General features: G+C 50.9%; 1 protein-coding gene across 1 annotated transcript in view; it reads left to right on the top strand.

Moving 5' to 3' along the window:
- The first annotated feature begins 1,088 nt into the window (after positions 1 to 1,088).
- Positions 1,089 to 26,476, top strand: part of NOTCH4 (notch receptor 4) — a 29,613-nt gene continuing 4,225 nt past the window's right edge. The window contains exons 1-23 of the mRNA XM_050788582.1: positions 1,089 to 1,281; positions 2,048 to 2,129; positions 2,329 to 2,624; positions 3,788 to 4,135; positions 4,236 to 4,358; positions 4,473 to 4,709; positions 4,830 to 4,985; positions 5,633 to 5,827; positions 7,303 to 7,416; positions 8,129 to 8,242; positions 8,327 to 8,449; positions 10,005 to 10,164; positions 11,336 to 11,481; positions 11,751 to 11,903; positions 12,654 to 12,771; positions 12,997 to 13,084; positions 13,281 to 13,434; positions 15,197 to 15,381; positions 21,451 to 21,703; positions 21,958 to 22,070; positions 23,231 to 23,754; positions 24,330 to 24,713; positions 24,824 to 24,999. Coding sequence (XP_050644539.1) covers positions 1,218 to 1,281; positions 2,048 to 2,129; positions 2,329 to 2,624; positions 3,788 to 4,135; positions 4,236 to 4,358; positions 4,473 to 4,709; positions 4,830 to 4,985; positions 5,633 to 5,827; positions 7,303 to 7,416; positions 8,129 to 8,242; positions 8,327 to 8,449; positions 10,005 to 10,164; positions 11,336 to 11,481; positions 11,751 to 11,903; positions 12,654 to 12,771; positions 12,997 to 13,084; positions 13,281 to 13,434; positions 15,197 to 15,381; positions 21,451 to 21,703; positions 21,958 to 22,070; positions 23,231 to 23,754; positions 24,330 to 24,713; positions 24,824 to 24,999 — 4,306 coding nt within the window. The 5' untranslated portion in view covers positions 1,089 to 1,217. The remainder of the gene's footprint in view (positions 1,282 to 2,047; positions 2,130 to 2,328; positions 2,625 to 3,787; positions 4,136 to 4,235; positions 4,359 to 4,472; positions 4,710 to 4,829; positions 4,986 to 5,632; positions 5,828 to 7,302; positions 7,417 to 8,128; positions 8,243 to 8,326; positions 8,450 to 10,004; positions 10,165 to 11,335; positions 11,482 to 11,750; positions 11,904 to 12,653; positions 12,772 to 12,996; positions 13,085 to 13,280; positions 13,435 to 15,196; positions 15,382 to 21,450; positions 21,704 to 21,957; positions 22,071 to 23,230; positions 23,755 to 24,329; positions 24,714 to 24,823; positions 25,000 to 26,476) is intronic.

The following is a 26,476-nucleotide window of genomic DNA, read 5'->3' as shown; positions in this document are numbered from 1 at the left end:
TGTTAGTGGATGAATCTGAGTGAAGGGTATCCTGGAATTCTTTTTAGTATTCTTGCCCGTTTCCCATGAGATTTAAAGTATTTCAAAATAAAAAACTTAAAAAAAAGGAAGAAAGCGGTGCTGGTGAAGTATGTTCCCCGGTAGGGGAAAGTTCTCAGGTACACCAGCAGCAACCGTGAGTGCCTCAACACCAGGGAGAGCACAGCTGCCAGTGACACCTTCTGCCACCCTGGACTCTCAGTTCCCTGTGCTACTAGAGGAACTCAGTGTGTGGTTGACCCCAAAGTTGTCCTGGGTTGACTCAAGAAGATAGGATGAGCATTTGGAGGCAAAGAATTCGCTTTTGTGATTTTATTTACTCCAGTTTTGCATTCTGACTGACATTCCCTACATCCCAAAGACTTCTGCAGTGGAGGGAGGCAGAGATGGAGGAAGTGAAAACTACCCAAATTCAGTGATAAGTTACAGATAATCCAGACTGCAAAATTTAGGGTGCACTATGTTCATTTATCACTGATAACGACGGTCTTAACATTCCCCTATACAGGAAGACCAAGATTTCCCCAAACCAGCCAGCATCTTGCCCGTTCCCCAGAAGGAGAAAAATAAGTCCTGGCAAGAGCCAAGATAAGGCCCAGAAGCCCCCTGGGTTCCTTTTGCCAAGGTGAGTGGTTTCAAACTATGACAAGTTGCAGGTTCTCTGATAAGCATCTGTAATAACCTGACAAATTAAGCATCCTCTCCTGGGAAGGGGAATACAGAACTCTCTAACCACCCAATACCTGTTTCCAGATCCTGCCCCTCCTGGGGCACAGGGGCAGCCACCTTGCAATTCTCATCCCTAGAAAGGAGAGACCAGATCAACAAACAGCAGGGCTGGGACTGCCCCGGGGGTTCCGAGAGTCCTTCTCCCCTCCTATCACCTGCCCTCCAGGCACACTGTCCTACTTCCCCCTACTTCCCCAGGGGTTGTCAGGGACAGAAGGCCCCTCCTTCATCCCCCCTAGTGTTCCTCCACTCTTCCCCCGCCCCCCATTACTAGGGTGTCCAGGACATTGTGTGACTCAGGAAACAGCTCAGACGTGAGGCTTGCAGCAGGCCGAGGAGGAGGAAGAGGGGCAGTGGGAGCAGAGGAGGTGGCTCCTACCTCAGTGAGGGCTCTGAGGGTCCCCGCCTGAAGAGGGACAGGGACCTGGGCTTGGAGAAGGGGCTCTGGAATGCAGCCCCCTTCACTGCTGCTGCTGCTGCTGCTGTTATGTGTCTCAGTGGTCATAACCAGAGGTGAGGCATGGTGTGGGTGAGGTGGGGGACCCATTTCCCATAGGAGGATGTCCAGTGGGGTGGGGGAAGAGGGCCAAGCCCCGGTTGTGTGAGGGACACTGGGTGGAAGAGATTCTCACTGCCCAAATAGAAACGGCCTGCAGGGAAAAACGGCTGTTCCCGTGGACCTGCTTTGGGCCTGGTGCCAGGGGTAGTGACTGCCGGGGGATGGGTGAGAGGGTGCCCACCTCCAGGAAGAACCTCATCAGCACTAGCACTGGAGGACTCTTGCAGCCATAGGGAAGAGGGGAAGAGGGAACACACTGACCACCTGCTTGGGGAAGAGATGAGAGGGAAGCAGATGAGGACATGAAAGGTCAGGCCTACTAAGTCCCTTTCTGAGTCCAGCTGTCCCCACCCCCCGGATGGCTCAATGCTGGGCCTTTCCGGGAGGAAATCTCTTCGAAGTCTCAGCCATTCACCTCCCGGGAGCCACCTCCGCCCCCCCTTCTGACCCCTGTTGTCTTGCTTCCGAGAGATGGAGTCCGAGGCTGGACTCAGGAGGCCAGAGAATAAACAGGAAAGGGGGGTGGGGATTAGTAACTGGGATGGAGGGCACTGGGGCTGGGGCTGGGTACCATGTGGAGAGTGGGGACAGGTGTGAAGAAGAGGTGGTTTAGAGCACCTGTGGGAGCTGCTGCGGGCAGGTCTCTCAGGAGCACCCGGAAGAGGAAAGGTGGAGGCACAGCACCCAGGGCTTCCATCGCGCCTGCCTCTCCACCCTCAGGGCTGCTGTGTGGGACTTTCCCAGAACCCTGTGCCAATGGAGGCACCTGCCTGAGCCTGTCTCTGGGACAAGGGACCTGCCAGTAAGTGTGCCTTGCAGGAGTGGGAGACTGGAGAGAGAGGGGGAGGGAGAGTGCGGGGGGAGAGGTGAGGAAGTGAGACCAAAGAAGAAAGGGAGGAAGTGAAGGAGATGAAGGGAAACAAATGAAGGCAGAGGAGGGAGGTGGGCGAGAATGGGAAGAGGGACCAGTGATGTGAGTTTTCCTCTCCTCCCCTGCCCAGGTGTGCCCCTGGCTTCCTGGGTGAGACGTGCCAGTTTCCTGACCCCTGCCAGAATGCCCAGCTCTGCCAGAATGGAGGCAGCTGCCAAGCCCTGCTTCCCGCTCCCCTAGGGCCCCCCAGCTCTCCCTCTCCACTGGCACCCAGCTTCTCGTGCACTTGCCTCCCTGGCTTCACTGGCGAGAGATGCCAGGCCCAGCTTGAAGATCCTTGTCCTCCCTCCTTCTGTTCCAAAAGGGGCCACTGCCACATCCAGGCCTCAGGCCGCCCACAGTGCTCCTGCATGCCTGGATGGACAGGTAAGCGCTGCTGGGGGCAGCCAGGAGGGGACAGGCAGGAGCAATGGGCTAGGCTGTGGGTGGGGAAGATGGAACTAGAGCCTGAGAAACTGCAAGCCCTTTGAAGACAAGCCATGAGAATCAACATGCCAATTCTCCACGACCCACATTCACCAGCAGGGTTGTACTGATTGCTAAAATGTTAAAATATTTCCAAATTAAGGGTGCCATGAGCCCCCTTTGTGCACCATCCTGATGCCTATCCTAGCCCCCTTAATCTCCCTGCTGCCTAGCAGCTAGAGGGTCATTGCTCGGCATACCAGGGGTCTTCCAGGCTTTTGCATTCTGAGCATCTGAATGGCTCCCATTCTGAGTGGAGGGAGCCATAATATCACCTGGGAAGACTGCAGTGGTGGGAGAGGCACCGGGAAGGGAGGGATGTGACCCAGAGAGAGGAGTGGGGCCACCCCAGGAGGAGGAGTGTAACCCTGGGGCAAGTTTAGTGCTTCAGACTAGGGGCTCTGCGACAGCCCCTGGATCCAAATGCCAGCTCTGCCACTGACCAGCTACATGACCTCGTATAAGATATTTTAGCTTTCTGGTGTTCAGTTGTCAGCTGACAAACAGGGAGAGTAATGGTCACACTTCATAAGGTTGCTGAGAGGATACAAGGGGCCAATGCTCAGAAGTGCTTGCTCAGCTCAGCACCTGGCACCTCCACGGCGGCCGCCATTACCACTGGTGCGCATGGACTGTGAAGTGAGTCTCCAGGTGCCTAAACCCACTTAAAGATGAGGAAACCAGGATCAGAAAGGCAAAGTGGCTCACCCAAGGGTATACAACCAGTTGTGGCACAGCAAGGTGCCACCTGAGTCTCCTGTCTGCAGACGTGGGGTGCTTTTCACCTCCCCCCAGATCACCCATGTGCCAGATTTTCTCAGGCAAGGACAATTTCCAATACTCTCATCATCACTTTAGAAGATATGGTCGCTCCAGATAAACCCTCCCAAACCATGGCAACACTGAGATCAGGGGTGATGGAACAGAGCAAAGAGAGTATGGTAATAAAGCGAAGGAAATATGAAAATGAGACCCAGAGATAATCCAGAGTGAGCACTGGGTAACCTCAAATGGGCTAGAATTCACACAGTGCTAGAAACGGCTCCCTCTGTCCTCTGCCTCAGGTGAGCAGTGCCAGCTTCGGGACTTCTGCTCAGCCAACCCATGTGTTAATGGAGGGGTGTGTCTGGCCACGTACCCCCAGATCCAGTGCCGCTGCCCACCGGGCTTCGAGGGCCATGCCTGTGAACGTGATGTCAACGAGTGCTTCCAGGACCCAGGACCCTGCCCCAAAGGCACCTCCTGCCATAACACCCTGGGCTCCTTCCAGTGCCTCTGCCCTGTGGGGCGGGAGGGCCCACGTTGTGAGCTCCGGGCAGGACCCTGCCCTCCTAGGGGCTGTTCGAATGGGGGCACCTGCCAGCTGATGCCAGGGAAAGACTCCACCTTTCACCTCTGCCTCTGTCCCCCAGGTGTGTCCTCACAGGGGCTCTCCTGCAGCCCCTCTCTCTGGGCAGGGCAGGATGTCTCCCTTGGAGCCTCCTCCCCCAGTTGATCCCATGACCCTGTCAGGTTTCATAGGCCCAGACTGTGAGGTGAATCCAGACAACTGTGTCAACCACCAATGTCAGAATGGGGGCACTTGCCAGGATGGGCTGGACACCTACACCTGCCTCTGCCCAGAAACCTGGACAGGTGAGTTGTTTAAGCCACATTCATGGCACGCGTAGCCCAGAGAGTTGGCCCCTGGCCTCCCCTACTCATAGGGCTCCCAGCTTCAGCCCCTGTCCCCTCCCCAACCCCCTGCAGGCTGGGACTGCTCCGAAGATGTGGATGAGTGTGAGGCCCAGGGTCCCCCTCGCTGCAGAAACGGTGGCACCTGCCAGAACTCTGCGGGCAGCTTTCACTGCGTGTGTGTGAGTGGCTGGGGGGGCACAAGCTGTGAGGAGAACCTGGATGACTGTATTGCTGCCACCTGTGCCCCAGGATCCACCTGCATTGACCGGGTGGGCTCTTTCTCCTGCCTCTGCCCACCTGGACGCACAGGTATGGGGGTAGAGGGTATCAGGAGGTGGGAGGTAGAGAAGGAGGGCGAGAGAAGCACCAGGATGGCTGCTAGGAGCCTCAAGTGGCCTCTGAGAGCCTCACCTGCTCTTATCCCTCTAGGGCTCCTGTGCCACTTGGAAGACATGTGTCTGAGCCAGCCGTGCCATGGGGATGCCCAGTGCAGCACCAACCCCCTCACAGGCTCCACACTCTGCCTGTGTCAGCCCGGCTATTCAGGGCCCACCTGCCACCAGGACCTGGATGAGTGTCTAATGGGTGAGGCCACTCCCACTTCAGAGCCTCTCTGAGCCTCAGACAGGCCTCTGCACTGAAGACAGAAAAGGGCAGATTGCTTTTCCAATTAAAAAACCAAACATCAGCTGGGCATGGTGGCTCACGCCTGTAATCCCAGCACTTTGGGAGGCCGAGGCGGGCGGATCACAAGGTCAGGAGATCGAGACCACATTGATACCCCGTCTCTATTAAAAAAATACAAAAAATTAGCTGGGCGATGTGGTGGGTGCCTGTAGTCCCAGCTACTCAGGAGGCTGAGGCAGGAGAATGGCATGAACCCGGGAGACGGAGATTGCAGTGAGCCGAGATTGCGCCAATGTACTCCAGCCTGGGCGACAGAGCGGACTCCGTCTCAAAAAAAAAAAAAAAAAAAAAAAAAACCAAACATCTTTTTCCTTGAATTTGCCCAGATTTGGCATCTCTTGCCTGCATGACCCTCTCTCCAATGCTCAGCCCCTCAGTTCCCATAAATTTGGTCCCTTATTTCCTCTCCATCTTAAAGACACAAGCCCCTTCACCAATTTGGTCTCTTCTGCCACATGCAGGCCCCCACACCTTCCCTGACAGTCTGACCTCCTTGCCCTTCCCGCCCTGACCCCTGTGGACTCCCAGCTTTTCTCTCCTCCCAGCCCAGCAAGGCCCAAGTCCCTGTGAACATGGCGGTTCCTGCCTCAACACTCCTGGCTCCTTCAACTGCCTCTGTCCACCTGGCTACACGGGCTCCCGCTGTGAGGCTGATCACAATGAGTGCCTCTCCCAGCCCTGCCACCCAGGGAGCACCTGTCTGGACCTACTTGCCACCTTCCACTGCCTCTGCCCACCAGGTACCAGCTGGATGGGACCTTGGGTGGGGAAAACAGGGAAATAGTCCTGAACCCACTAGGAATGTCCCCTCCAAAGTAAGGACAGCCTCAGGCCAGTTGGGTAAGTTACCACAGATGCTTCTCTCTCTACCCCCAGATAAAAACTCACGGACACCCATGACCCCTAGGATAAAGGTTACCACAGATGGTAGCAAGGTTATGCATTCCTCAACTCTGGAGGGAGCTGCCATTCATTTCATAGTCATCATAGAGGCTGCAAAACCTGGTCCCCTGTACAGAGCAGCCCAGCAAGAGAGGGTAGAAAAGCAGTTCATAAACTTTCCGTGCTGCAGCCTTTACTCAGGTCACCCCAGAATGCTCCCTCTAATCATAGAAACTCTCCCATGTAGAGATGAAAGGTAATCCCTTAAAATCCCAAAAGCCCTGTGATACAACAGGAAAATGTGGTACAACAAGAAAAAAATTGCTGCAAGACTGCACCCACCTCCAGGTTAGTTTTAATGGGGAAAAGTCACCCCCGGGAGAGAGCAACATCAAGGAGTTGAATGAAATCAGAAAAATAACAGCCGACCTTATGCCAGGTACCGTCTGAGCATCTTACAGGCATTGTCTCGTCTACTTATTACAATAACCCTATGAGGTCAGCACTGCTACAATGCCCATTTTATAACTGAAGAAACTGAGGCACAGAGAGGTTAAGTGACTTGTCCAAGGTCACCCAGCTAGCAACTGGCAGAGCTGAGATTCAAACCAAGGGCTTCAACAATTATAACCACTACCCCATATCGCCTTTCTAAACTGAGCGGCACCCAAAGATACTGGCTCAGGTCATCCCACAGACAATCATAGAAAAATAAGAGAAAACGGGTCGGTAACCCAAGGGACAACGTTGTAGATATCAAGGAGCTTCAGAAGCAGACTCCTCAGGCCAGAAAAGACAGGAAGACAAGGTCCGGAGGTTGATCCTGCCTCAATTCAGGATGAGACAGTGGAGACTAGGATGCACTCAAAGCAACGGGACAAATATGGGAGCAACAAGCTTCCCAGATGCACTTCAAATTCCTCCACTTTGGGATCTCCGTTCTCCCTGGCATGGAGGCCCGCCCAGGCAGAAAAAGAGGCGGGACTCGTTCTCCAAGCCAATTTGTCCTATTTGTACCTCGAGGTCCTCCAGGCTGATCAGCCTGCCCTGGTGAGCCCCGCCCTCTGTATACACAGGAATGACCACAAAAAAGCCTTGCAGTCCTCCCCCAGGTCCCCAGCAAGCACCCTGTTTCTTAGCCTTTCACACCTCAAGGAGCAGGGCCACACACTGAGGAGCAGCAGGGCCTCAGGGTTCATCTTGTTCAACCCCATGCAGACAGCACCTCAGGGGAGGACCGCCTGAGCGCGTCGGGAGCAGGGCTGATTCTAGAGTACAGGTCTCCCAGGCAGACCTGGCTGAGCCACAGCCCTCATGATCCCCATGTCCCCAGGCTTAGAGGGGCAGCTCTGTGAGGTGGAAACCAATGAGTGTGCCTCAGATCCCTGCCTGAACCATGCGGATTGCCATGACCTGCTCAATGGCTTCCAGTGCATCTGCCTGCCTGGTGAGTACAGATGCCACTCTGGCCACCCTCAGACCCCAGGCCTCTGAACCTGCAGAGTTCAGGCCCAGCAATCACCCAAGGCCCCTTGAAGTTCTCTCTAGACTAGCCAAAGAGTCCTCCAAATCTGTCTTTGCTCCCCAAAATCTCTACTGTTACATCCCCAAATCTTCCCTTGCTTACTTGCCCATTCTCATCTCTGCCCTGCCAAATCATCCAATGATCCCTCCTTTCCAGCCCTCCTGCACAGGCTCTGTGTATGCATGTTGAGGTCCCAGGCTGGTCTTGGCACTCTCATCATAACCCCAGGGAAAGCTGTCCCAAGCCTTTCTTCTCCAGCCTCACCTGACGCCCTTCTGTCCCCTGCTACTATAATAACTACATTCATTCACCACTTACTCCAGACTAGCCATTTGGCTGTGTACTTTTCAGGCGTTATGTCATTTAATCTTTTTAACAATACCATGACGTAGGTTCCATTATTATTCCCCTTTTACACAGAACAGGAAACTGGGGCCGAGAGGGTGGACCAGCTTTCCCAAAGTCACACAGCTGGCAGGAGGCTGAGCTTCACCTTTTCCGCATCACTCTCCTGTTACCCCACACCCACCTGCCCCAGGTGTCTTCTCTGGGAAGCTCTGCAAGTTCACCTTTCCATGCTGTGCCTCCCTCGATGACCTTGGCCTCCTCTCCCCACCCAATTCCACCCCACTAGGATTCGCCGGCACCCGATGTGAGGAGGATATTGATGAGTGCAGCAGCTCTCCCTGTGCCAATGGTGGGCAGTGCCAGGACCAGCCTGGAGCCTTCCACTGCAAGTGTCTCCCAGGTAAACTGGGGCACACACTGTGGGGGACAGCGGGGCAGGAGGCAGATGTCCGTGCAGGTCCCTGACCTTCCTGCTGTGCCACAGGCTTTGAAGGGCCACGCTGTCAAACAGAGGTGGATGAGTGCCTGAGTGACCCATGTCCCGTTGGAGCCAGCTGCCTTGATCTTCCAGGAGCCTTCTTTTGCCTCTGCCCCTCTGGTTTCACAGGTTAGCAGGGGAGGCATTGGAAAGAACTGGCAGAGTATCTTATTCCATTTGGGTTGGGGCAGAGTTCATTGGCGGGTGTTTGATGGTTGGGATGTGAGAATAGAATGAGAATGGTATCCTTTAAAAGTATTTAGTGTAAAACCTGCACAATTGTACAACCATACAACCATGGGGACAAGGGCAGGGGTTACCGTAGGGCCCACATGGGCCCAATGTAAATGGTGTGATTGGGGCTCAGGAGAAGAGGACTGGGCTCAAAGAAAAGGCATTCACTTGCTTATTTAGTAAGCACTTACTAAGTGCCTACTATGCCAGACACGAGGCAAATCTGAGTAAGACAGTTGCCATCCTCACGTGACTTTAAGTCTAATACAGAGAGACCAACAAGTCTCCTGTTGATTATAGCCCACAGAGGTGCTCTAAGAGAAAAATGTGCAGGATGCTACAGGAGCACAGAGGACCAGCCAACCCAGACTAAAAATGGAGGAGGTGATGGCTGAGATGAGTCTTGAAAGATAAGCAGAGACTAGGTGTGGTGGCTCACGCCTGTAGTCTCAGCACTTTGAGAGGCCAAGGCAGGTGGATCACCTGAGATCAGGAGTTCAAGACCAGCCTGGCCAACATGGTGAAACCTCACCTCTATTAAAAATACAAAAATTAGCCAGGCGTGGTGGCAGGCGCCTGTAATCCCAGCTACTGGGGAGGCTGAGGCAGGAGAATCACTTGAACCCAGGAGGCAGGGGTTGCAGTGAGCTGAGATCGAACCACTACACTCTAGCCTGGGCGACAGAGGAAGATTCTGTCTCAAAAAAAAAAAGAAACGAAGGAAGGAAGGAAGGAAGGAAGAACGGAAGGCAGGCAGGGAGGGAGGGGAGGAGGGGAGGGGATGGAAGGGGAGGGAAAGAAAGGGAGAAAGAGAAGGAAGGAAGGAAGGAAGGAAGGAAGGAAGGAAGGAAGGAAGGAAGGAAGGAAGGAAGGAGGAAGGAAGGAAGGAAGGGGAAGGGAAGGGAGGGAGGGAGGGAGGCAAAGAAAGAAAGAAAGAAAGAAAGAAAGAAAGAAAGAAAGAAAGAAAGAAAGAAAGAAAGAAAGAAAGGAAGGAAGGAAGGAAGGAAGGAAGGAAGGAAGGAAGGAAGGAAGGAAGGAAGGAAGGAAGGAAGGAAGGAAGGGAAAAGAAAAGAAAAGAAAGGAAGGAAAGAAAGAAAGAAAGGAGTTTGTCTAAATAGAGTGCCAGATAGCGTGTTTTAGCTGGAGATAACTGCATGTGCAAAGACACAGATGGAAGAAAAGCACACCCCATTTAAGGAACTGTAAGAAAGCCAGAGTTAAGGGTGCAGCAAGGCAAAGATGAGAAATGCAGCTGTTGCACAAATGTCATGTCCTGCAGGACTCTGTGTATCATTCTGAGAAAGTTAAACAATATCTTAAAGGCAATAGGGAGCCATTGAAGGACAGGTTCATGGGTTCATGGGGATTAAGGCACGCATAAGAAGTAGCCTTTGGCCCAATGAAGGATGTGGAGGAGCTGTTTTCTTTTTGACCCATCTTCCCACCCCAGGCCAGCTCTGTGAGGTTCCCCTGTGTGCTCCCAACCTGTGCCAGCCCAAGCAGATATGTAAGGACCAGAAAGACAAGGCCAACTGTCTGTGTCCTGATGGAAGCCCTGGCTGTGCCCCACCTGAGGACAACTGCACCTGCCACCATGGGCACTGCCAGAGGTAACATCTTCCAGGCCCTCCCCATCTGCCCCCTCCTTTGGGCTCCCTTCACTAGGACGGGAGAAGACAGCCAGTGAGGTGTAGGTCTGTGAGAAATGACCAATGGGGAAAAGGAAGGAGATGGCAAAGTTCTTAGGGTGAGGCAGTGGGAGGGCTCAACTGGTAAGTGTCATCCAAGGAGAAGACAGTCCCCAAAAACTGGTGGAAACAGAGGACCAGGGGATCAGAGCAGAAAGAAGAGCATTAAATCCCAGGGCAAATTAATCATTCATTAGAAAAATATCTGGCACAGTGCTGATTACGGTCTCACGCCAGTAATCCTAGCACTTTGGGAGGCCGAGGTGGGCGGATCAACTGAGATCAGCAGTTCAACACCAGCCTGGCCAACATGGTGAAACCCCGTAGCTACTAAAAATACAAAAATTAGCTGGGCATGGTGGCGCACCTGTAATCCCAGCCACTTGGGAGGCTGAAGCGGAAGGATTGCTTGAACCCAAGAGGCAGAGGTTGCAGTGAGCCAAGATCATGCCACTGCACTCCAGCCTGGGCGACAGCGCAAGACTCTGTCTTAAAAAAAAAAAAAAATCTGCTGAGCACCTACTTTGTGTGGCTACTGTTCCAGGCCTTGGGGGAACAGCACAAAGCAAAAGAGACAAAGCCACTGCTCTCGTGCAGCTTTCATTCTAATGAAGACAGACAGAAAATAAGCAAGTTACAGAAAGAATATATATATATACAGGCCGGGCGCGGTACTCAAGCCTGTAATCCCAGCACTTTGGGAGGCCGAGAGAAGGGCGGATCGCGAGGTCAGGAGATCGAGGACCATCGGTTGACACAGTGAAACCCCGCTCTACATAAAAATCTAAAAACTAGCCGGCCGAGGTGGAGAAAGCTATGAGCAGAGGCAGTTGGGGAGGACGCAGGAGCTGAGATCGGTGCACTCCAGAGAGTGACAGCGCGAAGACTCACTGAAGAAAAAAAAAAAAAAAAAAAAAAGAATATATATATATACCACATATGTAATCTCAGGGCCAAAAGAAGAGGAAGTCACTGGGAAAGAGGCCAGAATCTCAGGGCCAAAAGAAGAGGAAGTCATGGGGTCCAGGCAGCAGGGAGGGGAGCAGATGCAGTAGGAGAAGAGAAAAACCCTCCCCTTTCTCTTTACAACCAGATCCTCATGTGTGTGTGACGTGGGTTGGACGGGACCAGAGTGTGAGGCAGAGCTAGGGGGCTGCGTCTCTGCACCCTGTGCCCATGGGGGGACCTGCTACCCCCAGCCCTCTGGCTACAACTGCACCTGCCCTATAGGCTACACAGGTGAGACCCTCCCTAAACCATATACACCCTGTGCTGGTCACCTCCTAAGTCAAGGGTAAGGCAGGTGACCATGGGCCCTGTGTCTCAGTCACCACTAAGGAGAACTGGGCTGCAGGGGACACAGGTGATGTGTGGGAGGTGGTGAGAAAGGAGGTTGATGGGAGAGAATAATAGGGTTTGGGATGAGGAAGGGAAGGAAAAGGAAAGAGGAGGAGAGTGGAGGGAGGGAAGGAGGACACCTTTTCTCAGCCCCCACCTGTTTCCTTCAGGGCCTACCTGTAGTGAGGAGATGACAGCTTGTCACTCAGGGCCATGTCTCAATGGTGGCTCCTGCAACCCTAGCCCTGGAGGCTACTACTGCACTTGCCCTCCAAGCCACACAGGTCCCCAGTGCCAAACCATCACTGACTACTGTGTGTCTGGTGAGTGCCCACTGTGTCATGGGGCTGGGGGCCACAGGAGAATGGAGGAACTGGGGAGGGTATGCTTGTGTCATATTTTTTAAAATTTAATTGGACAGACCAACCTGAGAAACATAATGAAACTCCATCTCTAAATTAGCTGGGCACACAGTGGCTGAGGCCTGTAGTCCCAGATACTCGGGAAGCTGAGGTGGGAGAATGACTTGAGCCCAAGAGGTTGAGGCTACAGTGAGCTGTGATGGCACCACTGCCTGGGTAACAGAGCAAGACCCTATCTAAAAAAAAATAAAGTATTATATAAATAAATAAAAATTAATTGGATGGCCGGGCGCAGTGGCTCACGTCTGTAATCCCAGCACTTTGGGAGGCTGAGGCGGGTGGATCACAAGGTCAGGAGATCGAGACCATCCTGGCTAAAACGGTGAAACCCCGTCTCTACTAAAAATACAAAAAATTAGCCGGGCGCGGAGGCGGGCGCCTGTGGTCCCAGCTACTCGGGAGGCTGAGGCAGGAGAATGGCGTCGGCCTGGGAGGCGGAGCTTGCAGTGAGCCGAGATCGCGCCACTGCACTCCAGCCTGGGCGACAGATCGAGACTCCGTCTCAAAAAAAAAAAAAAAAAAAAAATTTAATTGGATGGCAGTGAGCTGTCATTTTGGGGGGGGGGGTGTATGTCCTATGTACAGTGTGACTGAGGTCACAGGTCAGGTTACAGGCAAGGAACCCAAACCCTCACAGCCTCCTCTCTCCAGCCCCGTGCTTCAATGGGGGTACCTGCGTGAACAGACCCAGCACCTTCTCCTGCCTCTGTGCCATGGGCTTCCAGGGCCGGCGCTGTGAGGGAAAGATCCGCCCCAGTTGTGCAGACAGGTGAGCAAGGCACAAAGACCCCTAGAAGGGAGAAAGCCCCTCATCCTTCCCACCCCTCCTCTCATCTCCCCTTGGGCTCCAGGCTGCCTCCCACCCCACACCCCTCGTTCCGCCTTCCCTCCTGGCTTGCCACCTCCCAGTGGTTGCCTCCCAACAACATCACACACTACGTTCCCCTTGTTTCCCGAACTTCTTCCTATCATGCCCTGTCTCTGTGTTGTTCAGCCCCTGTAGGAATAGGGCAACCTGCCAGGACAGCCCTCAGGGTCCCCGCTGCCTCTGCCCCACTGGCTACACCGGAGGTAGCTGCCAGGTGAGGGCCATTGAAGCCAGGTGTGCTGAGGAGGGAAGTGGCTGGGAGGGAAACCAGGGAGGGTCACCTGGTCCCAGGCCATTCAGGAGACAGTTTTTGAAGGAAGGGATTTCGAGGAGCTGGAGTGAGCAGAGGACCATCTCTGGGCTGGGAATCTAATGCTGTGTCCTGCCTCACACTCCCTCCCACCCCTCAGACGCTGATGGACTTATGTGCCCAGAAGCCCTGTCCACGCAATTCCCACTGCCTCCAGACTGGGCCCTCCTTCCACTGCTTGTGCCTCCAGGGATGGACCGGGCCTCTCTGCAACCTTCCACTGTCCTCCTGCCAGAAGGCTGCACTGAACCAAGGTAACCAACCAACCAACCAACCCCAGCACTGACTGGAGAGCAGATGAAGAAAACATGGGTGTTCTCACCTGCCCCATTCCTGCGGGCATCCACACAGCCTTTGGCCAAAACAACCACCTGAGAATCAAAACCACATACACAAATCAGTTCTTGATTGCACAGGTGTTGAACTGTGCAATCAGAGAAGCCTAACGCAATTCCTGTTACCTCATTTAACACAAATCAAGCAACACCAACCAGCCCATTCCACAGGATTCCAGTTTAGCCCAACCATGAGGGACATAACTCAGCATAGAACAACTCAACTCTGTCCTGATCATCATAACCCAGGCAGAGTGGACCACACTTAATCCAGCTACACTCAACGCATTTCACCCCACCCCATTCACTTCAATGTCACGCCAACCTCTTTGACAAAGAACACTAAAATAAGAAGAGGAGGAAGTCATGGGGTCCAGGCAGCAGGGAGGGGAGCAGATGCAGTAGGAGAAGAGAAAAACCCTCCCCTTTCTCTTTACAACCAGATCCTCATGTGTGTGTGACATGGGTTGGACAGGGCCAGAGTGTGAGGCAGAGCTAGGGGGCTGCGTCTCTGCACCCTGTGCCCATGGGGGGACCTGCTACCCCCAGCCCTCTGGCTACAACTGCACCTGCCCTATAGGCAACTATAATACTGAGAATAAGGTTTGATATGAGAAGACCTCGGGAAAGAGACTATGATGGAGTTAAGGGAGAGCTGATGGGAATCACAGGGAGAGAACATCAAAGGAATGCAGAACTCAGGGGACAGACTTAAGCCACATGTCCTCACCTGAGGCATCCCTTGAATTCTTTCTTGCTCAAGCCTTATTTTAAGCCAAGAACACAGTTACTTTAACACTACGATAAGCTTTAGAGGTATGTCTCCAACATTCTGGCAGAAAGGGTGAGGAGAGAGGTAAAACTCGATGTTCTAATTTCTTCAGTGCCAGGAGTTATTAACTCCTTGGGCCCAGAGTGGCCTCCACCCAGGAATGTTAGATGGTCCCCAAGGTAAAGGCCTCTACACCCAGAGTTTGGGCCCTGAATATACCCTTCATCCTCCCAATTTATCTTTTTCTTTTTGAAATGGAGTCCCACTCTGCCACCCAGGCTGGAGTGCAGTGGCACGTTCTCGGCTCACTGCAACCTCCGCCTCCTAGGTTCAAGTGATTCTCCTGCCTCAGCTTCCCAAGTAGCCGGGATTCATGTGCCACCATGCCCAGCTAATTTTTTTATTTTTATTTTTTTGTATTTTTAAAAGAGACGGGGTTTCATCATGTTGGCCAGACTGGTCTCAAACTCCTGACCTCAGTGATACACCTGTCTCAGCCTCCCAAAGTGCTGAGATTACAGGTGTGAGCCACAGCACCTGGCCACATCCCCACTTACCTTTTTTTTTTTTTTTTTTTTTTTTTTTTGAGATGGAGTCTTGCTCTATAGCCCAGGCTGGAGTGCAATGGCACCATTTCGGCTTATTACAAACTCCATCTCCCAGGTTCAAGTGATTCTCTTGCCTCAGCCTCCCAAGTAGCTGGGATTACAGGCGCCCGCCACAATGCCCGACTAATTTTTTGTATTTTTAGTAGAGATGGGGTTTCACCATGTTTGCCAGGCTGGTCTGAAACTCCTGACCTCGTGATCCACCCGCCTCAGCCTCCCAAAGTGCTGGGATTACAGGCGTGAGCCACCGCGCCCGGCCCCCCAGTGGTCTTTATATATCCCTGTTTGTCTCTCTCCCTAGGCATAGACGTCTCTTCCCTTTGCCAGAATGGAGGCCTCTGTGTCGACAGTGGCCCCTCCTATTTCTGCCACTGCCCCCCTGGATTCCAAGGCAGCCTGTGCCAAGATCATGTGAACCCATGTGAGTCCAGGCCTTGCCAGCACGGGGCCACCTGCATGGCCCAGCCCAGTGGGTATCTCTGCCAGGTGAGAGGGTCTGCAGGAGAAGGGGGAGGAAAGACAAGGGTGGTCTGGATGGGAGAGACAGTAGTGACTGAGGGAAGACCCAGTGTATCCATTTCTCCTCCCTTTTTTTTAAACCCCACACACCCAACTAACCACAAAGTCATGCCACTTTATCTCCTGAAGTTTTCTCAAGTCTGTGCTTTCACTTTCGCCCTTTGTCCCACTGCCTGAGTCCTGACCTTTGTTGCATTCCAGGTAGATACTTGCATCAGTCTCCTAACTATGGTCCCTGCCTCCACACTTGTCCTTCTACAGGTTCAGCTTTTACCCCATGACCAGGGTACTCTACTGAAAATGTCCAGCTGACCTGTCTGTCCCCTGCTGAACCTTCAGTGGCTGCCTGCCTCATTCAGAATAAAGTCCAAGGCCTGCATGACCCAGCCCTGCCTGCCTCTCAGGCCTCAGCTCTCCCCATCTCACCCTCCTACTCTCTGCTCCAGCAACACAAAACTGCTGCTGACTTTCCCACATACCCCATACTGATTCTTGCCTCTCAGCCTTTATCCCTGCTATTGACACTACCTGGAATGGCCTTCCCAACCCCTCTTCCACGGGCTGGTGTTCAGGGGCACCTTCCTCAGGAAGATGTCCCTAACTTCTCCCCAGGCTGATTAGAGTCTCTTCTTCGTGGTCCAGGTCACTCAGCTGGGAGAGGCAAAACTGGCATTCAAGTCTAAGCAGCCTGATTCATATGCTTAGAACCACAACCTTTTGTGTGTGTGTGGTTGCCATTTTATTTTCTTTTGTTATTGACACACAATAGTCGTACATATCTATGGGGTACATGTGAGGTTTTTTTGTTTTGTTTTGTCTTTTTGTTTTTGGAGACAGAGTCGCTCTATCCCCCAGGCTGAAGTGCAGTGACACGATCTTGGCTCACTGCAACCCCTGCCTTCCAGGTTCAAGCAATTCTCATGTCTCAACCTCCCGAGTAGCTGGGATTACAGGCACGCACCACCACGCCAGGCTAATTTTTGTATTTTTAGTAGAGATGGGGTTTTCATCATGTTGGGCAGGCTGGTCTCAGAACTCCTGACCTCAGGCAATCCACCCGCTCAGCCTGCCAAAGTGATAGGATTACAGGCATAAGCCACCACACCTGGCCACATGTGATATTTTGATACATGCATACAATGTGTCAGGATCAGATCAGGGTAATTGGGATATCTATCATCTCAAACATTTATCATTTCTTTGTGTCGAGAACATTCCAAATCCTCTCTTCTAGTTATTTTGAAATACAAATTGTTAACTATCATCATCCTTCTCTGCTATCTAACATTAGAACTTATTCCTTCTATATGACCATAATTTTGTATCCGTTAACCAACCTCTCTTCATCTCCCCCTCCCTGCCACCCTTTCTAACCTCTGGTAGCCATAATTCTACTCTACTTCCATGAGACTAACTTTTTTAGCTCCCACATGTGAGCGAGGAGCAATATTAGACATGCAATAGGAGGCTGATGCAAGTTTCTATCTGGAATGCAAGAAAGGTCAGGACTAACTAAGGCAGTGGCACAAAGGTGAAAGTGAGAGACGTGCAATATTTGTCTTTCCATGCTTGGCTTATTTCACTTAACATAATGTCCTTCAGTCTCATCCATGTGGCTGAAAATGATAGGATTTCATTCTTTTTCTGGTTGAATAATATTCCACTGTGTATATATGCCACAGTTTCTTTTTTCCATTCATTTGTTGATGGCACTTAGGTTAATTCCATATGTTAGCTATTGGGAACAGTGCTGCAATAAACATGGGGGTGCAGATATCTCTTCAAGATACCGATTTCCTTTGGATATGTAATCAACAGTAGATTGATCATATGGTAGATCTTTTTTTAATTTTTGGGAAACTTCCATGCTTTTCTCCATACTGGCTATGTTAGTTTACATTCCCACCAACAGCATATGAGAGTTGCCCTTTCTCTGCATCCTTGCCAGCATCTGCTATTTTTTGGGTTTTTTTTTTTTTTCCTGTTTTTCGACAGAGTCTTGCTCTGTTGCCCAGGCTGGAGCACAGTGACTTGATCTCAGCTCACTGCAACCTCTGCCTCCCAGATTCAAGCAATTCTTGTGCCTCAGCCTCCCGAGTAGCTGGGATCACAGGTGTGGACCACCACGCTTGGCTAATTTTTTATATTTTTAGTAGAGATGGGATTTCACCATGTTGGCCAGGATGGTCTCGAACTCCTGACCTCAAGTGATCCTCCCGCCTCAACCTCTGAAAGTGCTGGGATTACAGGCGTGAGCCACCACACTTGGCCCTTGTCTTTTCAATAATAGCCACTTTAACTGGTGTGAGATGATATCTCATTGTGGTTTTGATTTACATTTCCCTGATTTCCATCCATATACCTGTTGGCCATTTGTATCTCTTCTTTTGAGAAATGTCTGTTCAGATCAATTGCCCATTTTTTAAACCATATTATTTGTCAGTGGTGGTAGTGGTGGTGTTTGCTGTTGAGTTCCTTATATATTCTGATTATTAATCCCTTGTCAGATAGATAGTTTGCAAATATTTTCTTCTATTCTGTAGGTTCCCCTTCACTCTGTTGATTGTTTCCTCTGCTGCACAGACACTTTTTAGCTTGATGTAATCACATTTGTCTATTTTTGCTTTTGTTGTCTGTGCTGTTGAGGGTTGAGGTCTTACCCAAAAACCTTTTGCCCAGACCAATGTCTTGAAGCATTTTCCAAATGACTTTTTTTTTTTTTGAGACCAAGTCTCGCACCTTTGCCTGGGCTGGAGTGCAGTGGCACGAACTGGGCTTACTGCAACCTCTGCCTCCTGGATTCCAGCGATTCTCCTGCCTCAGCCTCCCAAGTAGTTGAAATTACAGGCGCCCACCACCACGCCCAGCTTTTTTTTTTTTTTTTTTTTGTATTTTTAGTAGAGACAGGGTTTCACCATGTTGGCCAGGCTGGTCTCAAACTCCTGACCTTGTAATCTGCCCGCTTCAGCCTCCCAAAGTACTGGGATTACAGGTGTGACCCACCATGCCCGGACGAATTTTCTTTTTTTAGTGGCTTCATAGTTTCCAGTTGTACATGTACGGCTTTAATCTATTTTGTATATGATGACAGATAGAGGTTTCGTTTTTTGTGATTTTTTTTTTTTTTTTTGAGATGGAGTCTCACTCTGTTGCCCAGTCTGGAGTGCAGTGGTATGATCTCAGCTCACTGCAACCTCCGCCTCCCAGGTTCAAGCGATTCTCCTGCCTCAGCCTGCTGAGTAGCTGGGACTACAGGCGCATGCTACTACGCCCAGCTAATTTTTGTAATTTTAGTAGAGATGGGGTTTCACCATATTGGTCAGGCTGGTCTCAAACTCCTGACCTCAGGTGACCCACCCACCTCTGCCTCCCAAAGTGCTGGGATTACAGGCATGAGCCACCACACCCGGCCTAGGTTTAGTTTCTTCTGCATATGGATATCCAGTTTTCCCAGCACCATTTATTGAAGAGAGTGTCCTTTCCCCAATGTGTGTACTTGGTGCCTTTGTTGAAAGTAAGTTGGCTGGCCAGGAGTGGTGGCTTATGCCTATAATCCCAGCACTTTGGGAAGGTGAGACAGGCAGATCACAAGGTCATGAGTTCAAGACCAGCCTGACCAACATGGTGAAACCCTCGTCTCTACTAAAAATACAAAAATTAGCTGGGCGTGGTGGCGTGCACCTGTAATCCCAGCTTCTCAGGAGGCTGAGGCAGGAGAATCGCTTGAACCAAGGAGGTGGAGGTTGCTGTGAGCTGAGATCATGCCATTGCACTCCAGCCTGGGCAACAGAGCGAGACTCCCATCTCAAAAAAAAAAAAGAAAGAAAAAAGAAAGTAAGTTGGCTGTAAATGTTTGGACTTGTTTTTCTGGGCTCTCTATTCCATTCCATTGATCTATGTGTCTGTTTTTTATGCCAGCACCATGCTGTTTTGGTTACTATCGCTTTATAGTATATTTTGAAGACAGGAAGTGTGGTGCCTCTAGCTTTGTTCTTTTTGCTCAAGACTGCTTTGGCTATTTGGGTCTTTTACAGCTCAGATAAATTTTAGGGTTGTTTTTTCTATTTCTGTAAAGAATATCATTGGTATTTTCATAGGGGTTGCATGACTCTGTAGATCACTTTGGTAAGCACAGACATTTTAACAGTATTCATTCTTCCAATCCATGAACACAGGATATCTTTCCATTTTTTTGTGTCCCCTTCAATTTATTTCATCAGTGTTTTATAGCTGTCATTGCAGTACTCTTTCACTTCTTTGGTTAAATGTATTTGTTTGTTTTTATTTTTTGTAACTATTATAAATGGGATTGCTTTCTTGATTTCTTTTTCAGATTGTTTGCTGTTAGTGTATAGAAATGCTACTACTTTTTCTACATTGATTTTGTATCTTACAGCTTTACTGAATTTGTTTCTAAACTGTTTTCTTTAGGTTTTTCTAAATATAGGATTATGTCACCTGTGAACATGGATAATTTGATTTCTTCCTTTGCAATTTTGATGCCCTTTCTTTCTTTCTCCTGCCTAATTGCTCTGGCTGGGACTTCCAGTATTACCTTGAATAAAAATAGTGAAAGTGAGCATCCTTGTCTTGTTCCAGATCTTAGAGGAAAGGCTTTCAACTTTTCCCCATTCAATATGATGTTACCTGTGGGTTTGTCATATATGGCCTTTATTATTTTGAGATATAGAACCACAACTTTTTTTTTTTTTTTTTTTGAGACAGAGTCTTGTTCTGTCGCTCAGGCTGGAGTGTAATGGTACAATCTCGGGTCACTGCAACCTCTACCTCCCTGGTTCAAGCAATTCTCCTGCCTCAGCTTCCCCAGTAGCTGGGATTACAGGTATCTGCCACCATACCTAGCTAATTTTTTTTCTTTGTATTTTTAGTAGAGATGGGATTTCACCATGTTGGTCTCAAACTCCTGACCTCAAGTGATCCACTCGCCTTGACCTCCCAAACTGCTGGGATTACAGGCGTGAGCCACCATGCCCGGCCAGAACCATAACTTTTGAGAGAAGGCTCAAGACAGATCCCCTAACCTACCCTCTTTTCTCACTTTTTTATTTTATTTTTTAACCTTTTATTATGAACATTTTCAAACATAAACAAAAGCAGTATACTGATCAGTAGTAAACCTCTGGGCACCCATTACTCAGTTTTACTTCTTTTATGAAGTTCCCTCCTCCAAAACACCCCCATCACCTGTTCCTTCCAGCTCTCTGACCACTCCTTGGATTCTTAGTGAATTCCCTTCTCCCTCTTTGAAGCCTGCCTTCCTGGTACTCTACTCTTGCACACTCTCCTTCCTCTTGCAAGGAAGCCAGCATGTGGTGCAGATCTTGCCAATGACCCTTCTTTCACTAGCTGAGTGGCATGAAGAAGCAGAAAATGGTTGAGAGCATTGGTTATGGAGTCACAGACCTTCATTGATTCCCAGCTCTGCCACCTATAGCTTTTTGACTTGCACGTCACTTAACCTTTCAGAGACTCAGCTTCCTTACTTGCAAAGTAAAAATCGAATGAGATAACCCAAATAAAATGTCATTCGGGGGATTTTTAGGTTACGTATATAAATCATGCAATAAATGCTAGCCATTTCTTTCCTCTGGTTGACTGAGAGCTCCCAGGAAATAGGAATGAGTTCTAACTTTCTTCGTATTCCTAGTGCCTAAAACGGTGCCTGACACAAAGTAGGCATTCAGTAGATGCTTATGAATTAATAAAGTATGAGAGAGCCTGGTGGGTATTTAGTAGGAGAGGAAGGTTTTACCAAAAATGGTGCTGTGTTTGGTGGCAGTGTGTCATAGAGATTGTTTGGGACTGGGGAAGGTTGAGTTGTGTGTCACCGTACAACTGTGTCTCATGGGCAGTTGAGGTAGAAGGGTTGTGACGCATGGCCATGATGGATGGTGAGTTGAGTGATGCTGTTGAGCTGGAAGGTGGGGGACTGGACAAAATGTCTTGAGCTGGGTCCCTTGTAGTATTAGGTTGGGCTCATCCACTGGTTCCCTGTCTAACCCTCTTTGTCTGCAGTGCGCCCCAGGCTACAATGGACAGAACTGCTCAAAGGAACTTGATGCTTGTCAGTCCCAACCCTGTCACAACCATGGAACCTGTACCCCCAAACCTGGAGGCTTCCACTGTGCCTGCCCTCCAGGCTTTGTGGGGCTACGCTGTGAGGGAGACGTGGACGAGTGTCTGGACCAGCCCTGCCACCCCACAGGCACTGCAGCCTGCCACTCTCTGGCCAATGCCTTCTACTGCCAGTGTCTTCCTGGACACACAGGTGAGGCCCCAGGACAAGGGGCACAAGCATGTCTGGAGCACAGCCGAGCAGACCATGGAGAGCCAGATAGTCTCCACCCATGTGGCAGCCATCACCTGGTCCATCCCCTGCCACCACGCCCACCCCCACCCAGAAAAGATGCCCCAGGAGCCCTTCACCTGCACATCTAGCACTGGGCCAACATCCAGGAATGGGCTAAGACGGAGGCAGTGACTGATGTAGTGTGTGACGTCTAATCTCCCCCACAATTACAGGCCAATGGTGTGAGGTGGAGATAGACCCCTGCCACAGCCAACCCTGCTTTCATGGAGGGACCTGTGAGGCCACAGCAGGATCACCCCTGGGTTTCATCTGCCACTGCCCCAAGGCAAGTGACCACAAATCTGCCTTCTCTGTTGCCCCCTATACTGACAAAAGGCAAGAATACCTCAGTTGGAATCCCAGAAGGGACTGTCGGGGAGCACAGATGTGGAAATTATTGGAAAAAGCCATGCCAAGTTCACAGTGGCAAGTGTCTCTCAGAAGCAAAGGAAAAGCAGGCAGCTGATAGCATGAATGGAATTTTCAGAAATCACAGGCGTTGCCTAAGGGAAGGTCAGGAGTTCCCCAAGCTCAAGCTGCGTGGTGGGTGGCCTCAGACAGGTTATTTTAACTGTGTGTGTATGTGTATGTATTTATGGGTCTCAGATGCATGGAATTAGACTAATCTTAAGCTTTGGTTCCTGATATACTGACATTGGTTTATGCCTGGTCTTCTTTTATTATTCTAACAATGTAACACCCATAAACCTAACCCAATAATTTCAGTATTAATAATAACTTACATCTACTTATGTCCTCCTCCTGTATCCTGTTCCCTCTCTAGAGGAAGAGGAAGACATATGATCCTATTTCTAAGGAGTAAGATAATAATATAATAACCGGCCGGGCATGGTGGCTCACACCTGTAATCCCAGTACTTTGGGAGGCCGAGGCAGGCGGATCACCTGAGGTCAGGAGTTCAAGACCAGCCTGACAAACATGGTGAAACCCTGTCTTTACAAAAACATAAAATTAGCTGGGCGTGGTGGTGCATGCCTGTAATCCCAGCTATTGGGGAGGCTGAGGCAGGAGAATCGCTTGAACCTGGCAGAGGTTGTAGTGAGCCGAGATCGCACTATTTTGCACTCCAGCCTGGACAACAAGAGTGAAACTCTGTCTCAAAAAAAAAAAAAAAATAATAATAATAATAGCATTCTATTAACTGTTTAGTCTTCTAGAACTTGCACTATAATGCCACAGTCCATCAGGTTGTTGCACTCAACTGTGCTTCATCCATTTTCAAAATAATGTAATATGTCATTGTGTGTAATTACCATGGGACATGGTTTCAACATCCACAAAATGATTAACTTGATGCTCTCTGAGGCACCTTTTAGATATGAGACTCTAGGACCCTCTGCACCATCTTAACCCAACAGTTTGCTCGATGGGGAGTGGGAAGAATAATGCAAGTTCCATCTCCAATATCTCCCCTCCCCTCCACAGGGTTTTGATGGCCCCACCTGCAGCCACAGGGCCCCTTCCTGCGGCCTCCATCACTGCCACCACGGAGGCTTGTGTCTGCCCTCCCCTAAGCCAGGCTTCCCACCACGCTGTGCCTGCCTCAATGGCTATGGGGGTCCTGACTGCCTGACCCCACCAGCTCCTAAAGGCTGTGGCCCTCCCTCCCCATGCCTATACAATGGCAGCTGCTCAGAGACCACGGGCTTGGGGGGCCCAGGCTTTCGATGCTCCTGCCCTCACAGCTCTCCAGGGCCCCGGTGTCAGAAGCCCGGAGCCAAGGGGTGTGAGGGCAGAAGTGGAGATGGGGCGTGCGACGCTGGCTGCAGTGGCCCAGGAGGAAATTGGGATGGAGGGGACTGCTCTCTGGGAGTCCCAGACCCCTGGAAGGGCTGCCCCTCCCACTCTCGGTGCTGGCTTCTCTTCCGGGACGGGCAGTGCCACCCACAGTGTGACTCTGAAGAGTGTCTGTTTGATGGCTACGACTGTGAGACCCCTCCAGCCTGCACGTGAGCCTGAAACCCCCTGGAACCAGGGAAGGAGAGGGGTGGGTGAGAGGAGGAGGAAGGACGTAGATGGCTCTGAGTTACAGCGTGGCCACAGCCGCGGGCTCCAGGGAGTTTCCACCCTAATAACTATTACTAAATAAGGGTCGAAGACTCTGGACTCCAACCTAGGGTAATGGGGTGGCATCAATACTTAATGTGGGGCGTGGCCTTTGGGCTCCTCTCTGAGAGTTGTGGGAACTCAGGCCTCAAACCTCCCTCCCTAAGCCTTGCTGCCATGGAGTATCTCCCCTAGCAGTAAGCACCTCACAGAGGGAAAAGGGCCTTGGACTCTCCTTCAGAAACAGAGGACAGCTTGGGAGGGTACAGAGAGGGGACAGTCTAGGGAGACAGGGGTGTTAGCAAACATTGGGGTGTCTGGACTACCATCCAGGACTTGACTAAGCTCATTGCTCCGCAGCTGCCCTCACTTAGCAACCAAAGCCCTGGAGGGCACAAAATATGGGGAATTCTCTCTAGGGTGAAGAGAAGAGTCAGGTTTTAGGGAGGTCCTGAGTCCCCCTCTCCTCACCCCACAGTCCAGCCTATGACCAGTACTGCCACGATCACTTCCACAACGGGCACTGTGAGAAAGGCTGCAACACTGCAGAGTGTGGCTGGGATGGAGGTGACTGCAGGCCTGAAGATGGGGACCCAGAGTGGGGGCCCTCCCTGGCCCTGCTGGTGGTACTGAGCCCCCCAGCCCTAGACCAGCAGCTGTTTGCCCTGGCCCGGGTGTTGTCCCTGACTCTGAGGGTGGGACTCTGGGTAAGGAAGGATCGTGACGGCAGGGACATGGTGTACCCCTATCCTGGGGCCCGGGCTGAAGAAAAGCTAGGAGGAACTCGGGACCCCTCCTATCAGGAGAGATCAGCCCCTCAAACGCAGCCCCTGGGCAAGGAGACCGACTCCCTCAGTGCTGGGTAAGAAGTTAGGTGGAGGGAAGGGCCAGACACCAGTTTTTTTAAGAGGGCAGAGGGAGGGAAGGGAGCCAAGGACCAACACAGAGGTCTCTGAGGTGCCTCCCCTACAGGTTTGTGGTGGTAATGGGTGTGGATTTGTCCCGCTGTGGCCCTGACCACCCGGCATCCCGCTGTCCCTGGGACCCTGGGCTTCTACTCCGCTTCCTTGCTGCGATGGCTGCAGTGGGAGCCCTGGAGCCCCTGCTGCCTGGACCACTGCTGGCTGTCCACCCTCATGCAGGCACTGGTAGGTGACCCCTTGCCACTTTCTCTGACCTTTGTTCCCAGGCCAGCTCTCATGCTAGCAACAGGCAATGGAGGCTGCATCAAACAGGACAACTGAGACTGAAAATGTTCTTTGTGGGGACTTACTTTCCCTAACCCCGCTTTCTCTAATTGAATCTCCCACTGGCCCATTTGTTCTACAGTCTCCTTCCTTATTTCCCTAAGCACATTATCCTAACCTCTGTCATAGCCCTCCAACAAAGGGATGGTTTATCTTCTCTACCAGACTGAGAATATCTAATTGTCTTCGTATCAGACAACTCAGTACATGAAAGAATAATAGGCCGGGCGCAGTGGCTCACGCCTGTAATCCAAGCACTTTGGGAGACCAAGGCAGGCGGATCACGAGGTCAGGAGATCGAGATCATCCTGGCTAACGCGGTGAAACCCCGTCTCTACTAAAACTAAAAAAAATTAGCTGGGTGTGGTGGCGGGCGCCTGTAGTCCCAGCTAGTCGGGAGGCTGAGGCAGGAGAATGGCCTGAACCCGGGAGATGGAGCTTGCAGTGAGCCGAGATCGCGCCACTGCACTCCATCCAGCCTGGGCGACAGAGTGAGAGTCCATCTCAAAAAAAAAAAAAAAAAAAAAAAAAGAACTGCTATATCATACTCACTCTGTGCCTTACTCCAAGCATTTTACATTGTTACCTCATTTAATCCTCCCCCACAACCCCATGAGGCACATACTGCTGGTTGAGTATCCCTCATCTGAAATGCTTGGGAACAAAAGTGTTTCAGATTTCGGATTTTTTTATTTTGGAATATTTGCATTATACCGGTTCAGCATTCCTAATACAATGTCCAAATGCTACAATGAGCATTTCCTTTAAGCGTCATGTTGGTACTCTGAAAGTTTCGGACTTTGGAACATTTCAGATTTGGGATTGGGATCATGGATACTCGACCTGTTTTTTTATGCGTTTGTTTTCTGAGACAGAATCTCACTCTGTCACCCAGACTGGAGTACAGTGACACCATCTTGGCTCACTGCAACCTCTGCCTCTCGGGTTTAAGCAATTCTCTTGCCTCAGACTCCCGAGTAGCTGGAATTACAATGGCATGCCACCACGCCCTGCTAATTTTTTTGGTTTTTGGGTTTTGTGTTTTGTTTTGTTTTGAGACAGAGTCTCGCCTTGTCACCCAGGCTGGTGTGCAGTGGCGCGATCTCAGCTAACTGCAAGCTCCACCTCCCAGGTTCACACCATTCTCCTGCCTCAGCCTCCCAAGTAGCTGGGACTATAGGCACCCGCCACCACACCCAGCTAATTTTTTGTATTTTTAGTAGAGACGGGGTTTCACCACGTTAAACAGGATGGTCTCGATCTCCTGACCTCGCGATCCGCCCGCCTCAGCCTCCCAAAGTGCTGAGATTACAGGCGTGAGCCACTGCACTTGGCCGCTAATTTTTGTATTTTCAGTAGAGAGGGGATTTTGCCATGT

Source organism: Macaca thibetana, chromosome 4 (genome assembly GCF_024542745.1).
Source record: "Macaca thibetana thibetana isolate TM-01 chromosome 4, ASM2454274v1, whole genome shotgun sequence".
Taxonomy (NCBI): Eukaryota; Metazoa; Chordata; class Mammalia; order Primates; family Cercopithecidae; genus Macaca; species Macaca thibetana.
This window is presented reverse-complemented; position numbering and strand designations above follow the sequence as displayed.